The sequence below is a fragment of the Cupressus sempervirens genome, chromosome 3, assembly GCF_028749045.1.
Source record: "Cupressus sempervirens isolate cs-2001-9-10 chromosome 3, ASM2874904v1, whole genome shotgun sequence".
In the NCBI taxonomy this organism is placed as follows: domain Eukaryota; kingdom Viridiplantae; phylum Streptophyta; class Pinopsida; order Cupressales; family Cupressaceae; genus Cupressus; species Cupressus sempervirens.
Window position 1 is genome coordinate 199,416,332 of NC_143120.1, and position 17,603 is coordinate 199,433,934.

Genomic DNA, 17,603 nt, shown 5'->3' on the forward strand with positions numbered 1-17,603 from the left:
ATTTATAATATCTTAAGTGTTTCATCATTATTACATCAATACACAACTACCAAAAATCATAGTATCAAAAATAGAATAGATTTCTCTTCATTTTGTTCCTTATTTAATTTTTATCTTCATGCATGACTACTCTTCATGATGTACCTACATTCCAATATCTTTAAAAATATGAGTTTATAATTGTATTTATAATTATATTAAACAAGATAATCATCAGCTCACCAAATCATTATGAACAAAATAATATACGTAAATATACCTAGTCAAGTGTTCCTATAGGGTCCTCTCTCTATTTTAGGGTCTCCAATAGGGCTTCATGATCAACATTAGTAATAGTAAAATTTTCTTTTACTTTTGGTCTTCCTTGATGCTCCAACAACTTCACATTTGTTTCTTTAATAAGATGTGAATATATGATAATTGTTTTGAGCTTCTAATAGTCTTTGAATGTGGGAATTTCATTCCTTCTAAGCACATATGTCCACAACCATGTTCCAACAACAAAAATTGAACTAGTAAGATATATGAATCCATCATCATCTATAACCGGTTGTGCAACCTTTTCTTTACCTCTTACACAACATGCTAACCAATGATCTATTCTCTTATCATTCCCCTATGGTGCAACCATAGCAAAGACATGTATTGGCTAAAGAAGATATGATAGATGGTCATGCTCAATTGAACTTTCCATGTCATCATTTCTAATAGAGGGTATGATAGACAATGGAGTAGGATAATTTGGAGCCCATGTGTACACCCACTCACTCAAATCATTTAGTTATCCCAATCATACTTAAAAACATTAGGACAAAAGCAATCTAGTTGTCATGTCCAAATGGTCCATCTACTAGAATCAGAGCTTCAGAATGAATGCATTTTTTATGAATCTCTAATAGTAGCACAATTTGATTTATCACCTATGGAACCTTCCTCAAATGACCAAAAGAACCTACATACTATTGAATCAAAACTCTCCCCCTATGATAATGTTGAACTATGCTAATCAATAATGCTATCAGCATCAAGAAGCTTTGATCCTAAAATCTTCTATTGCTCCTTTAAAAAATGATATATTTATCCATAGAAATGTCATGCTCCTATAAGAAATCAAAATAATTCTCAAAACATGTTGCACAAACTCATGAGAGTGAGATCTATCATCACTCATGTAAAAATAGTATTCTCTAATAATCTTCCTATTATCTTCCACACTATTAGGGGCATGTCTTATGTTATGTGGACCAAAATAGAAATATGAATGGAGTTGTAATATTGAGATTATGTCTCATTTTGGGGTTGCAATGTATAGTTCTCTGCAAAGTAAACAATTGATATAATAGTACCAATGGGAAGATTCTTCTTACACATTCTAAATTTTTAATCCAACCATTGAGATCCGTGACTAGGCCTTGCATACTTGTAGAAAATATTTGTCTTGAAATATGAAATAAAACTAGCTAGATTGATTTCTTTTGCAACCAATTCACATCTTGAGCCCTTGCTTAAACTCTTCAATGTGTATTTCACCATTTCATATACCATTTTTTTTACTATTGTCCTCCCAAGATCTTGTTCCCACCCCTCATGGAAACATGTGTCAAACTTGGATAAGCCACCACATTCTAAACACTTCTCATTTAGGAAATCATTTCTATAAAAGAAACAACCATCAACTCTAGGACATAAATATCGATCTAGCAAGTCTCTTGATGATTTTGGAAAGCCACTAGCACCACAATTCTCCAATATTTCATTACTATGAAAAGTAGAATAGATGGATCATAATAGTTCATGGTGTAGAAAACTCCATATGATATTTGCAACAACATGTATTTCAAATCTTAAGTGGCACACAGTAAAATGGCTTCAAGGATTTAAAAGCCCTTTGTGATATATGCAATCTTGGATTACTCTCTTTAAATTCTTTGAACAACATAATTTGACTTACCTCCAAATAATGTTTAGGATGTGGCGTGCAGTCTCTAATGGCAATTCTCAACTTCAACACATCTTTAGCATTGTGTGAGACTCTGGAGCTAGAGTGCCAAAACTATGTAATTTCATACTTCACATCATCAGTTAGCTTCTTATCAAACATGGAAGTCTCCCACCAAAAGCCCATGTATCATTTTGAAGAGGATCATCAATTCTTTCTCATCGAGTAGGTGCTCTTCTAAAAGTAGTAAAATTCAAGTTAAAGTCAATACAAGTTCGTTTCATTTATCTACCCTTTCTCAAATTATGACTTACCAAATAGGTTGTAATAACCCTTTGAAAAACTCTCTTATCCTTCTCCCTACTATTTTTTCCAATGCTATTGAGAGCACTAAAAAGATTCTTCACAATAATGGAATTTCTTTCCATTTTCTTATAAACACTAATCTTCAATTTGGAAAGTATAGGTCTCATCTTTTGTATCTTTAATAAGTGCATAAAAAGTAAACATTTCTCCACCACTGTCTTGCTGAAAAATATCTTATATAATCTTGAAGCCTATAACTAAATGGTTCTTTGTGATTTTGTTCCTTCCAAATTACTAATAATCATTTCATCAATTTCAATTATCCATTTTGGTGTTCTAGGACCTTCATTTTGCTTATAATTAGGAGATATGTAATGTTCTTATGCATTTTCATTTTTGACATGATCAATCATGGCATTTACATTATGAACTGGTAAATTTTCATCCTCCAAATTTTCAATCCTGACATTATCATTATCATTTGGTACAGTTTCATTTGCCAATTGAACCTATTCATTTTCTGACTCTATGATTTCACCTTCGATCAATACATCATCAACATGATTCACATTTAACATAACTTGTCACATCATTTGATGAATTACCCTATCTCTTTCCTTATATATTGCAATGTCTTCATTCAATACCTTCCTTTCACATTTGGCCTCTCGTCGCTTGCTACATAAGGTCTCCAATGGCTATGTGATGAGTATCTCCCTCAGCTCTGATACTAGGTAAGAATCTGCCTTAGGGCACAATTTACCCAAGACCAAGGAACTCAAAACACAAGCACAAATTAGACTAGAGTATGATCAGAATAACTATATAGTATTCAATTCTATGTACAAGTACACTAGGAGTGCCTCAATATAGAGGCCTCTAAGATGCATCTAGAATGCCTTGGAATCAGCATCATGATAAGTCTAACAACCAGGCACATGTCCACTGGATATGGGTTATCCTTCATTAAGCACAAAAGTAAGTGCAATGATGAGAGGATAAGCCTACAAAGGTGAAACATGCACATCCGTGTTGTAGACAACATGTGCTCAATTAGGAGTGTGAATAATTGTGTTGCCTACATGACAACTCGGTGAATAATGCAAACTTCTGTGTTGTAGACACCATGTGCAAAATTAGAATTGTGTATTTCTGTGTTGTCTACATGATAACCCAAAAAGGTGGGCAAACTCCTAAGTGTCCCATAAAGAGAAATAACAAAATAATGCACTAACCTAAGTAAATTTAAGTAAAGTGTAAATAATAAATACCTATTTACACCAACAATAATACTATATTATAATAGATAGTAGTATGATCCTAATATACTATCTAATCATATTTAATATCATATATAATATTATAATACTAAAATTTGTTATACAATATATAATAATAAAATAATAATAAACATATTTAAATATGTTTGTAAGCTTTTGGTTTAAAATCTACAATTAGTTCTCACCATCTCAATTTTTAAAATTTTGTGTTTTGCCGCTACATTTCGAGTACTCGATCCAAGTTCACGTACCTAATTAGGCTTGATATTTACCTAACTTCTTTGGTCAACTCAAAAAACATGTTTGAAACATGTTTCCCTGATATTTAGACTTTGATTGGTCATATGATAATATTCCTTTCATCCAAATTCAATGAAATGAAAAGGGTTTTTTTTAAATGCTCTCAAGATTTCATTGATATAATTGCTATCAAATTATGAGTTTGATAAGTATTTATTAGTTAATTTCTAATGAATATGTCTGTAAGCTATTGATTGACATATTGATTGAAAAATATCTATAACTTTCAAACTGTATAACATTCTTGAAATCTGAAAGTTGCGTCACATTCTATGCTTTGCCTAGTATAAGAAAAAAAAAATACAATTTTGTAAATTTTTCAATTAGTTAAGGTAGTTAGATATGAGAATTGTTTTATTCTGAAAAAGCTATAGTAGAAAATTCATATTTAATTATTTATTTGGAATAAAAATATCCATAAAAAAAGTGTCACATTCGAGCATGACTCTACCTTTTATATATCTATAATTATATTAAAAAATATTATCATTTGGTTTTGATTAAGGTGGTCAGACATACACTTACTTTTTATGTTCGCCCTAAAATTTTTATACTACTGCATTAAAATCCAAAATTTTGACCAATCGAATAACTTTTTCTCTAGATAAGGCCTAGTAGTTTAGAATTTACAAATTTTTGATATAAAGCCCATAACTAATTTAAAATTATGCGTCAAGTTAACATAACCCTGATTTGTTGGTTTTTCACTACTACTTAAGGCCATAGTTTGGTTGACCATGATCCTACACATACCTAGGAACCTATTGTCAAAATGGTTTGGGGTAAAGAAAATGCTCATAATACTATTATGGACTTGTCGAGATAAATTGCAACTAGACCTGATGTTGTTGATATGACCCAAAGCAGAGAAGTACATCTTGATGATGTCAGTTATAGTGAAGGAGCACTTAAAGCAACAAACCCTAACACTGAACCTGACATGTAATCTCATGAGGAAAGATTATTGAGAGTTTTGTCTAAGGCACATTCTAAGTTTGTTTTTGAAGTTACAATATATGATGAAAGATTAGACACCAAAAATTTGTTGGATTGGATCTCAAACATGGATAAATTCTTTGAATTTGAGGGCACCCTTGATAATAGAAAGGTAAAGATACTAGTCACCAAGTTGAAGGGACAGGCTTCACTTTGGTGAGAATATTTGCAAATTAATAGAAAAAGGAAAGGAAAAGATAAGTTTAGGACATGGCTAAAGATGGTGAATAAATTGAGGATAAAGTTCCTCCTTTCTAATTATCAAGTCAATTTATTGAGGAAAATGCAAAATTTGAGGCCAAAGGATATGAGTGTAAAGGACTATATCAAGGAATTATATAGTTTGGACATTAGATCTAGACATGTTGATGATCATGAGGTAAATAAAGTGGCTAGGTATTTGAATGGTTTGAGAACTATGATTAAAGACAAGATCGGTTTTGTGAAATTGGATGGTGTGGAAGAAGCATATCAATATGCCTTGAAATTCATGGAGATCTTGACAAAGAAGCATGGAAAAAGGAAAAGAGGTAGAGGAGGAAGGTTTCAAAGAGGAAAAGTTATATCTTATGGGGAAAATACCATATTTGAAAATATTGTGCAAGATAAGGGTAAATCAAAGTGGTGATGAAAAAGAAGAGACTAAGTGGAAAGGTGGTAGTTCTTACTGAGGCAGAGGTGGTTCTTACTGATGTGGTTATGGAAGAGGAGGATTCCATGGAACCTATTTCAAATGTGGGGAAGAAGGTCATAGAGCATTTGAATGTACAAAAACTAAAATTAGTAGTAGAATTGTTGTAGTTCAAGAAGAATCTAGGAGTCCACTGAATGGACCTGAGAAAGGTGAAAATTTAATGTTGAGAAGAACTTTGTGTGATGAGAAAGCTGATGGTGAATCCTTCCTAAGGAGAAATCTTTTCAAAACTAGATGCAAAATTTTTGGAAGATGTTTCAAGGTGATCCGTGATAGTGGTAGCTCAGAGAATTCTAAATTAGAACAGTTGGTTAATAAGTTGCAAACTTGAAAAGGATGAGACACCCTAAACCCTATCAAGTTGCTTAGATCAAGGATGAGCATAAGTTACTAGTAAGTGGAAAATGCCCAACAAAATTTTAAAAAGACGAATTATTATGATGAAGTGTTATGTGATATTATGTCTATGGATTGTTGCCATATACTTTTGGGTTAACCTTGGCAGTATGATAAGAGAGTACTAGATGGCAGTAGATTGAATCAAAATACTATTTGAGAAATGGAAAGAGACAAATCTTGTTACCTTTGATAGAGGCACTTGATGAGAATCATTGTACTACCATGTGGGTTTGTATTCTTAATGAAGATCAGTTTGTGAAAGATATGAAGAAAGACAAAGTTTGTTTTGTTATAATTCCTAATGCATTGAGTAACAACAACATCAACTGAGTTCTAAAAGAAATTGAATTTTTTCTCACTGAGTATCAAGAGATCATTTCAAAGAATGTACCCAATGGTTAACCACCAATAAAGAGTATATGTCATTGTTTGGAACTGATTCCTAAAGCTAGTTTTATGAATAAAACACCATATAGATTGACGCCTACCAAGAATGAAGAACTTAATAGACAAGTGCAAGAGTTTTTACAGAAAGGTTTGATCCAAGAAACTTTAAGTCCATGTGTTGTACCTACTATATTGGCACCTAAGAAGAATAGTGAGTTGAGAATGTCCACTAAATTCTAGAGCTATTAACAAGATAATAGTAAAGTATAGGTTTCCTATGTTGAACATGGATGATATAGTGAATTGTTTGAGCGCAGAAAAATATTTTACCGAGATTGGTTTGAAGAGTGGGTATCATCAAATTAGAATCTTAGAAGGTGATGAGTGAAAGAATTATTTCAAGAAAAAAGAATGTTTATATGAAAGGTTGGTTATGTCTTTTGGTTTGACTAATGCACTGACTACTTTTATGAGGTTGATGAATGAATTCTTGAAAAAATTATTGGGTAAATTTGTGATTGTTTATTTGGATGATATTCTAATATTCAAATTAAGGAAGAACATCTTGAGCATATTAGACAAGTGTTATAGAGATTGAAAGAGGAGAAGTTGTTGATTGATTTGAAGATGTGTTCATTCACGAAAGAAGAGATTATGTATTTGGGATTTTTGATTTCAACTGATGGTTTGAGAATGGATACAAAGAAGGATAAAGAATTTCTTGAATGGCCTACACTTGAGAGTGTGAGTGAGGTAAGATCATTTTATGATTTAGCTAGTTTATACAAAAAGTTCATCAAGAATTTGAATTTGGTTTACATTGCTATGACAGAGACAATGAGAGGAGATAAAAAAGAATTCAAGTGGACACACAAAGTTGATAACAGTTTTGAGACTTTGAAACAAAAAGTTGTTGAGTTGCCTTTATTGACTTTACCTGATTTCAATAAGGTATTTCAAGTTGAATGTGATGCAAGTGGTGGTGCAATAGGAGCTGTATTGAGTCAAGAAGGTAAACCTGTTGCTTTCTTTAATGAGAAGTTGAATGATGCTAAAAGGAAGTATTATGTGTATGATCAAGAGTTTTATGCTATTGTTCAAGCCTTAAAGAATTGGAGACATTATTTGATTCCTAAGGATTTTGTGTTGTATACTAATCATAAAGTTTTACAGTTCTTAGGAAGTCAACATAAATTGAATCATACATATGAAGTGGGTTGAGTACTTGCAAAGTTTCACATTTGTTATCAAGCATAAGAGTGGAGTTACTAACAGAGTTGCCAATGCATTGAGCAAAAGACATTCTTTATTAACTGAGATGAAGGTTGAAGTTCTTGGTTTTGATGAAAAGAAAGAGTTGTATGATATTGACCCTGATTTTTCTAAGGCATGGAGAGAGTGTAGAGCACCAAATCTAACAAATCACATAAGTAAGTATGATGAATATTTCATTCAAGAAGGTATGTTGTTTAAAGGAATTTAGTTGTGTATCCCTAGAAGTTCTATGAGAGTTAATTTGATCAAGGAAAAATATAGTGGTGGATTGGTTGGACAATTTAGAATTGATAAGACATTGAGTTTGATGAAGGAGAATTATTATTGGCCATAAATGTATAAGGATGTTTAGAAATTTGTGAAGAGTTGTGGAGTTTGTCAAGTTGCAAAAGGAGTAAGTCAAAATATTGGTTAGTATACACCTATTGATGTTCCTAAGAAACCTTGGAGTGACATTAGTATGGATTTTGTTCTTGGATTGCCTAAAATACTGAAGAGGTATGATTCTATATTTGTTGTTGTGGATAGATTTTCTAAAATGACTCATTTCATACCATGTAAGAAGACATCAGATGCTAAGCATGTTGTTGAACTTTTCTTCAAAGAGATTATGAGATTGCATGGATTACCAAGAAGTATTATTTCTGATAGAGATAGTAAGTTTGTTGGTTATTTTTCCATCTGTAGATAGATGGATAGATAGAGGTTGTGAATAGAAGCTTGGGTAATTTACTGAGATGTCTAGTTGGAGATAAGCCAAGTAATTGGGAGATGGTATTGGCACAAGCTAAGTTTTCATATAATAATTCTGTGAATATGAGTACAAGGAAAACACCTTTTGAGATTGTTACAGGAATGCATCCTAGAGGAGTATTAGATTTGAGGGATGTTGCTAGTGAAGAAAAGAGAGCTACTGCAAGGGGAAAATTTTTTGATTTTATGGCTCAATCTTTGCATAAGGAAATAAAGTTGAGGTTGGAACAAAGTAATTAGAAGTATAAAGAGTATGTTGATAAGTCTAGAAGACATCATGTTTTTGAAGTTGGCCATGAGGTGATGGTTCATTTGAAAAAAGGAAGATTTCTTATTGAAACATATAGTAAGCTGAAGATAAAGAATTTTGGACATTGTAAGATCTTGAAGAAGTTTGACAATGGTAATGCTAATAAAGTTGAGTTACCTGATGACATGGATATATCTCCTATATTCAATGTTGCTAATTTATATAAGTATCATGAGTTAGATGATGAAGTTGTTGTATCAGATGATTATCCTAAGAAGTAGATTGAAGAAGTTGAAAAGGTATTGGTCAAAGAGTTGGTAAGAGCACAAGAAGAAAAGATTACTATGAGTATTTAGTGAAGTGGAAGAATAGACCAGTTGAAGATGCTACATGGATTTCTCAATTTGAGTTGGATACAGCGCATGTTATGACACTTGCATGATTTAGGAGAATCATTTCTTCCAACCCTGGTTGTCTGATGTAGGAGCATCCTAGGTTTTCTTGTAATCTTAGACTTTTGTTCTTTTTGCCAGTTGCTGCTGAGTTCCAATTACTATCAAGTTTCTAGTTGTTGTCGATTTCTAGTTACTGTTGAGTTCTAGTTACAACCAAGTACCAGTTTCCAGTTACTGTTGAGTTATCCAGTGTGTGCCAAGTTATCTAGTTATTTGTTGATGCTTCGTTCCTTCTTTAGCCGATTTGTTTGTGTTTTGGTTCTTAGTGGGAGCTGACTTGGGTATTTAATTTTGATCATGGATTTAATGATAGGATCTTGTTCATGGATGAATGTTGACCATTTTGAGGTCGGCCTTTCTATTATGTAATGTTCTAGAATCTTTTGTAAGTTGTTTTGTCAAGTATAAATAAAGTGCGTAGGCTTAAGTTAAAGCAGAGAACTTAGAGGGTTTTGAAGGGGAAATGCATATGTGTCTAGAAATGTGAATTTGAAGCTAGATCGTGGATTTGGAAGTTGTATTTTGTATATGGTCGTAACCCCAAAGGCCTTACAGCTGGGCATGTATACTGATTACTTGATGAATCAATAAAATATTTTGTTCTCTCTCTCCTTTGTGTTGTTCTATGTTGTTTGCTTCCATTGTGTTTACTCTGCAAGGTGGTTGGGACAGTTGGGTGTGCCCTTGGCCCTAGTTATTTTCTCTCCCTCCTTGCACTAGGTTATCTTTCTTATTAATTGTATTTAAGAAATGTTGGTGCCATTTTCTTAAATTTTGGAACATGAGATTAAGAATTTAAACTTAAGGATTGCAACTTTACATAAGCATAGAAATGATAGCTCTAAAACCCATTGTATTCAAGTACCAAGGTGCATTAAGGAAGTCATGGTTTCAAGACGAGCATGCAGATATTAGATTTATCGAGCTTGGTCATATAGATTGGAATGCATTCCTTACCATCTACAATAAACTGAAAGAATGATCTACAATAGTGTCATCTATGATTAGATCTGGTCTTGTTATGCAACATCATATCCTACATTCATTCAATCTTTAGAACTAATAATGGCTCTTGCAAACAATTATGTGCTTAAAGAAAAGGTCGTTAAGAGTGTCAAAAGAGAGATTTTCCTCAACCTCCAACCTCAGAACATTGAGAAAGTATTTCATCTCCTTAGGGTATATTAGTATTTGCATATTTCTTATGATGGAGCTAAGAGATGGTACCAAGAGAATGAGAAAGAAGCTAGAGAGACAATTCAATCATCCTTCATGATTGATAGAACACCAGTGGGTCATAGAGTCAGCAATGTAGACATGACCCAGAGTTATATGAAAGATGATGTTGGATATGTCATTGTGCTTTTGAGTAGGGTCATGGGACTACCAGCAATAGGACACCTTCAAACCTGGATGGAAAAGATGCCAATAGACTGGGCCACAATTCTGAGTGATAACTTAGATGAGCAATTGGTAGACGTCAAAGTCGATCCAAGATTCTAAATGACATCATATTTGGTGTACTTACTGGAGGCTAGAACATTTGAAAAATCTCTTCATGCATTTTTTAAGGCGGAGTGAGATTCCTTTTTCACAAACTGAGAATTTTATACTCTCATGCTATCAAAATACACATTATCAGTTCCTAAAACATTTATATGGCGGCCTTCATTGGTTGGTAGCTTGCAAACTTTGTGCCTCACTAGACTGCCTCACAGATACGAATCCTTCATATAAATAAAAATAATAACACATTATTTCGTTAGACATGTTTTTCCTCATTTAATGGAACTTAGTATGGCCTTAATGGTTCTACACTACAATATTGCTTATTATGGATAAACAATTCAAAGTTTTTAGTGGGTTGAGATGAATCTAGAATAAAGACATTTGGCTGTTGATGAGGAGTTGGGCATTTTATTTCCAGGGGAATCCAACTTTCGCTTTAAAATCTTTGCATCAAAATAACTTTGATTTCACTTTTTCATGTGATTCTGATTCTCATGCACCAATAAATGGGCTACCCGAAACCAGTGTGTGAGGTGGTGTTATTTGTTCTTCTCTTCGCCATAGTCGTTCTAATTAACCTTCAAATTTGATATAGTAGTTTGTGCTAAGGAGATTATAAGATGGTTGCAGGGAAGGGTGAAGTGGAGGCGATAGGAATAGACTTGGGAACAACGTACAGCTGCGTAGGAGTATGGCAATATGACCGTGTGGAAATCATTGCCAATGATCAGGGCAACCGCACCACTCCATCATGTGTTGCCTTCACTGACACTGAACGTCTCATTGGAGAAGCTGCTAAAAATCAAGCTGCCATGAATCCTGCAAATACTGTATTCGGTTAGTAGTTTCAAACTTCAATTTGTTTAAGACGTTGGAAAAGATTTGGCTTGGTAGTTTTGCTAATTCTTAGCTGCTCCTGGGATTGGCTTATGATCTAGTATTATCAACTTTTCTTATTGTTTAGGTAATTTATAGTAGATCTGACCAATTAAATTGTTAAGGCTTTTAAAATCATAACGATTAAGAAAGTTCTATATCTAAATAATCAATTTTCTAGTGGATTTTAGAAATAAAATAAAATACTTGTTTTATGGTGTATGATGCTAAATATAATACAAATTTTAAAAAATTATGTTGTTTAAAGATTAAGATTTAGTTTTAAGAAATAAAGATATATAAATTTAAAAGTATTAAGTTTTTGTAGTCATTAGATTTAGAATTTTTTAGATTGTGTGTTAATTTTCTTATTCATTTTTTGAAACATGTTTTATAATTTATTATTAGGATGATTGAATATTAAAAGAATAAAAATTATTCTAATGATAGATCATAGTAGATTATTCCAACTATTGATACAAAAACTATCTCATAGTCTAATCCTCTTTCATATCTTAATTTCATTTTTAAATTAAAATCTAATATTTCATATAACTCTTGTTTGAAATATGTCTATTATTCATGATTAGTAAAAAATTAATTAAATAAAATTATGTATAGTACACATACAAATATGTGTCTATGTGTATGTTGAAAAAAAGTTTGAAATTTTGTATTTTACTATTTAGTACATTCTTATATGACTGATTTACAAGTCTAGTGTACAAACTTCTTATTTTTGAAAGTATTATATTATATCATAAAAATAACATTTATAGTCAGCGTCTATCCAGCCATCAGAAACTTGAATCTTAACAAAACAAAACAAACAAAAAAGAGTTAGAAAGGGGAAAAGAAAAACTGTCCCTACAATATAAATTAAAGTTTCTAATGAATTAATAGGCATCTTCACTCCAAATAAACATCTCTTATTATTTTAAGTTAGCCATATCAAAATTAGTTCCAGCCTCCAAGTATCCCTAAGTGACTATGCTAAGTAACTAGTCTAATGAAACTTACATTATAAATGATATTTTAGCTCAAGTATGTTGAAATGCAATTCCACCTTCAGTTTTTACAACTGTCTTCAAAGATTTAAATTTTGATAAATGACTTCATCAAGAAACATACAATTACTCTGACCAATTATAAACAGATGTAAATGAAGTTTTAGCTAAAGTATCTTGAAACGCAATTCCACCTTCAGTTTTTACAACCATCTTCAAAGATTTAAATCTTGATAAATGACTTCATCCAGAAACATACAATTACTCTGACCAATTATAATCGGTGTCAGTTTTTCTCAATTTTTTTTGCGCTGTTTTGATTATAGAACATAGAGATCATGAAGAACAAATGCTAAAAATTTCAACAAAATCTGTTGTATTCCGATTTTTTTCAATTTTAATCAAAAGTACATTTTATCTGAAAAATAACCCATTCTTATAATCAATTATAATCAATCAATTGAACTATCCCTCTTTCATTGTTCATGAACATTAGGTAACTGCAAATCTTAAAATCTGTGAATAGAAAAAAATATTCTTAAACTGAACAAATTGAATACAGACAGTCATCCTCACCAATTAACTTATAACTTCTTCGTTGTACGTGAATATTTAGAAAACTGCAAAACTTCAAACCTCTTTCTGAAAATGCAGAAAGTTGCCCTTAAAAATCAGTATTTTTAAACTGAGTACAACGGAAGGAAGGAAGACAGCGGTAGAACAGGAGGGTCTAAAGAGCTCTAACACTCGCTATCAGCTCATGTGCTTCTAGACATCAGACATCCATCCCCTGCCTCCCCAACTCCAGCACCAAAATCACCATAGAAACAATCCGTTCCTCATTTCTTATATCTTATCTTCTCAAATTTGAATCTTGATTCATTTATCATGTTTTATTATTGAATGTTGATAGATGAAGTAACCAAAAAAACATATCCTGCCTTCTAAACAAGCATTTACACTTCTAATGGCTTAAATTTTAGACACTAAAACTTGATTTCTAGACTACAATGTTAAACCCTGCCCCAACCCAACTCTATGTACATGATTTGATGATTTGGGAATTGTTCGATTTTGTTGATGCAGATGCAAAACGGCTGATTGGAAGAAAGTTCAGCGACCCAATTGTCCAAGCAGACATGAAACTGTGGCCATTCAAGGTGGTTGCAGGGCAAGGTGACAAGCCCCTGATCATAGTCCAATACAAAGGAGAGACAAAGAAACTCTCTGCAGAGGAAATCTCATCCATGGTATTGGCCAAAATGAAGGAGATTGCTGAATCCTTTTTGGGGAAAACAGTGAAAAATGCAGTCATCACAGTTCCTGCCTACTTCAACGATTCACAGAGGCAAGCCACCAAAGACGCCGGGGCAATTTCAGGGCTCAATGTCATGAGAATCATAAATGAGCCCACTGCGGCAGCCATAGCCTATGGGCTTGACCAGAAGAGCGAGAAGGGAAGTGAGAGAGAAAAGAGTATACTTATTTTCGATTTGGGAGGAGGGACATTCGATGTATCAATCCTTACTTTAGCTGGAGGAGTGTTTGAAGTGAAAGCCACGGCAGGGGATACACATCTGGGTGGTGAAGATTTTGACAATAGAATGGTGAATCACTTTGTGAATGAGTTGAAGCAAAAGCAGAAGAAGGACGTGAGTGCCAATGCTAAGGCAATGCGGCGCCTTAAGACTGCTTGTGAGAGAGCCAAAAGAACACTGTCCACTACTACTCAGACAGCCATTGAGATTGACTCCTTGCATGAAGGAATTGACTTCCATGCCAGGATTACCAGGGCCAAATTTGAAGAACTTAATATGGACTTGTTCAAGAAATGTATTGAGCCTGTCGACAAATGCCTCAGAGATGCCAAGATGGAGAAGTCTGCCATCAGTGAAGTTGTTCTGGTAACTTGCTCTATCAAATTCTCCAATCAAACTGTTCTTCATGGCTATGTTGGAGAGCTCTAGGAACATGTGCAATTAGTTTCTTATGCAACTGCTTTCCATATTCACCAATTAAATTTTAATAGCTGAATGTTTACTGTTTTTAAATTCAATTGTGTGAGATTCTTTTGTATTAATGTTTTGGATTATATTCTATGATCTGTCAATTTTCTCTTTAATTCTAATTCTACATCATCATGATGGATCATAAAATGGGATTTAAAATACAGATGCAAAAGAATCTTGAAGCAGCAATAAATACAATCTATAGTGAAAAATGCTTTAGCTTAAACAACACATTCTAAGTTTTTATTTATTTAGGTGACTCATTCGAAATCATACTACTAGATTTTGACTTAATTAGCACATTTTGAACTTGACCTGTTTAGGTGGTTTATCTGAGATCATATGACTAGATGGTTCTACTTAAACTAATAAGATCTTGTATGAATAACCTAGACAAATCAATGTTCTACAAATTGTTGGGCCCTACTGAAAATGTAAATGTATGCTTCAGATGAGTCGCCTAAACAAGCCAAAACTTAAAAGTAAGTTGTTTGATCTCAGCTGCCAAAATATTTATGATAACTTTTTTGTCACTAATGATAATGCGGTCCATGCTGAAGGTTTCTGGCTTTTTCAATATATGAATGGAAGGGCTAAAAGCTATGCAAGAATCTTTACAATCAGCTTAAGCAGCTATTTTTTATGTTTGCCAACATCTTTAGAGAACATAATCTATGGTAAAAATAAGCCCTGCATAAACAACATACTCAAAGCATTGATTTGTTGAAATGACTTATCTTAAATTCTTATATGTTTTGGTTTGAAGATCACATTCTATGCTTTGATGTGTTTAGGAGTTTCTTCTGAAATCACAGTAATAGGTGGGTTCTATTGAAGAAACTAATATGATTTCAGATTAAAAACCTAAAAGAATCAAAATTTACAGTATATTGTTTAACCTTTATTAACTATTATACAGAACCTACTGCAAATAAGAGCATAATTTCAGATGAATCATATAAACAAATTGAAACTTAAGAATATGATGTTTAAACTTTGACCTAAAATTAAGAATGTGATGTTTAAACTTTGACCTAAAATTTTGACTGTGGTTATTATTATACGATTCATTGTTGAATGCCTCTAGCTTTTCTAATATGTGGATGCATCAATTCTAACAGGTAGGAGGATCCACCAGAATTCCAAAAGTGCAAAAGCTGCTTCAGGATTACTTTGGGGCCAAGGAGCTATGCAAGAGCATCAATCCTGATGAAGCTGTTGCCTATGGTGCAGCAATGCAGGCTGCCATATTAAACGGAGAAACAAGCGAAAAAGTGCAAGATGTTTTGCTCTTGGACGTGGCACCACTCAGCTTGGGGCTGGAAACCTCAGGAGGAATCATGACCGTTCTCATTCCAAGAAACACTACAATTCCTGCAAAGAAAGAAAGGATCTTTACCACTTATTCAGACAACCAGACCTCTGTTCTGGTTAAGATATATGAGGGTGAAAGGGCTCAGAGCAAAGCTAACAATCTTTTGGGTAAATTTGTTCTATCTGGTATCCCCCCTGCACCAAGAGGAGTCCCTCACATTAATGTATGTTTCCATATTGATGCCAATGGAATCCTCAATGTGAGTGCTGAAGACAAGACTGCAGGGATTAAGAATACCATCACCATTAACAATGATAAGGGCAGGCTGAGCAAAGCTGAGATTGAGAGAATGGTGGAGGAAGCAGAGAAATACAAGGAAGAAGATGAGTATGTGCAAAAGAGATCAGATGCTAGAAACATGTTGGAGAACTATGTCTACAGCATGAGGAATACTATCAAGGATGAAAAGTTCAGCAAGAAGATCAGTTATAATGATAAGGACAAAATGCAGAAAGTTATAAAGAGTACAATTGAATGGCTGGATGCCAATCAGCTGGGAGATGCTTGTGAGTATGAACAAAAGTTGCATGAACTGGAAAATGTTTGTAATCCTGTAATCTCCAATGCTTACAGATCAGCTGCATAAAAGGGATCCAAGGTTGGAGAAATTGACCGAATTATGTGAAGGGGTGTTTGTAATTTTCCTGCTGTCATATGTTGTAGAAGACTATCATCTAGTATTAGACGTAATTTTACTCGGATGTTTACTGGGATGTACTGCTAAATATTTAGACTTCTGATACATTAAAATGGGTACTTTTATGATGTCGTGGTGTCTTTGTGTATTTATTATATCATTTTGTGGAGATTTAGACTTTCTCGAGGGTAGACTAAAATAGGCTTACTTCAATTATGACATTTTTGCTACAATATAAATGAATTTAATTATATTAAATGCATTATCATATACAGGTAAATTCAGTCTCTGTTATTGAATTATAGGTTAAATGTATTAAAGTGTTTTTAGTCTATATAATGTTCTTGGAGTTATGTTGATTGAATTTGCACTTCATATGATTACAGATATGTACAATTTGGGTGAATTTGAAGTGTACTTACACTCTTCATTGCACTCTTCATTAGGGAAAGAGTACTCTTTCTAAGTATTATTTGATGCGATTGAAGAACTTAATTATTTTGTAAATATTGATGTAATTAAAATGTTTCATAATTTTTAATGAAAGATATAAGACAAATTGAAATGGGTGAAGTCAATCTTAAGTTTGGTATCTATATGTCACTTTTCTTGATGACTATTGTTATAGTACTTGTTTTGTTTAAATATATGTCTGGTAACTTTTGTTTATGAATTTGATTTCTTAAAGTGTTTTTTATTATGAGTAGGTTTAGACATTATCATTGTAAATACTTTAAATTCATTATAGATCACTTTGATAGGTTGTGTATAATTTGGAGTCAATAATGATATAATCTTAAAATTAGCATTTCTTTATAAAAGTAATAATTTTTCATTTATAATGATCAAAATAGATTTGATATTTTTTAAATAAACTTAAAATAGTTTCAAACAATTTCTAATCGTCATACTATTTAAATAGACACTATTGTTTTCAAAAACAAATTTTCCTCTTCTTTATATTTTTTAAGATTAAAAATAAATTAAATTTATTTAATTGCAATTCTCTAATGTACTTGCAGAATATACCATTGCTAAAGAAAAAAATTCACTATAAGTAATTTCATATTGACCAATACTACATCTTTGAAGTGTCCCTTGTCCATTGCACTTCTATTCTTTAAAAAAATCAAACAAATTGTGATGCTTAGAAGTT

General features: G+C 32.7%; 1 protein-coding gene across 1 annotated transcript; it reads left to right on the forward strand.

The window, feature by feature from the left end:
- Positions 1-11,072: 11,072 nt before the first annotated feature.
- LOC149565505 (heat shock cognate 70 kDa protein-like) lies at positions 11,073-16,575 on the forward strand. The gene is made up of 3 exons (XM_089819035.1): positions 11,073-11,380; positions 13,513-14,330; positions 15,557-16,575. Exons 1-3 carry the CDS (start codon positions 11,164-11,166, stop codon positions 16,394-16,396), a joined length of 1,875 nt encoding a protein of 624 aa, XP_089675161.1. The 5' UTR covers positions 11,073-11,163; the 3' UTR covers positions 16,397-16,575.
- Positions 16,576-17,603: the final 1,028 nt, after the last annotated feature.

Coding starts and splice junctions, on each gene's coding strand:
- LOC149565505 (XM_089819035.1), top strand. CDS start 11,164: ATGGTTGCAGGGAAGGGTGAAGTGGAGGCGATAGGAATAGACTTGGGA. Junction 11,381..13,512: donor TCCTGCAAATACTGTATTCG/GTTAGTAGTTTC, acceptor TTGTTGATGCAG/ATGCAAAACGGCTGATTGGA. Junction 14,331..15,556: donor CCATCAGTGAAGTTGTTCTG/GTAACTTGCTCT, acceptor CAATTCTAACAG/GTAGGAGGATCCACCAGAAT.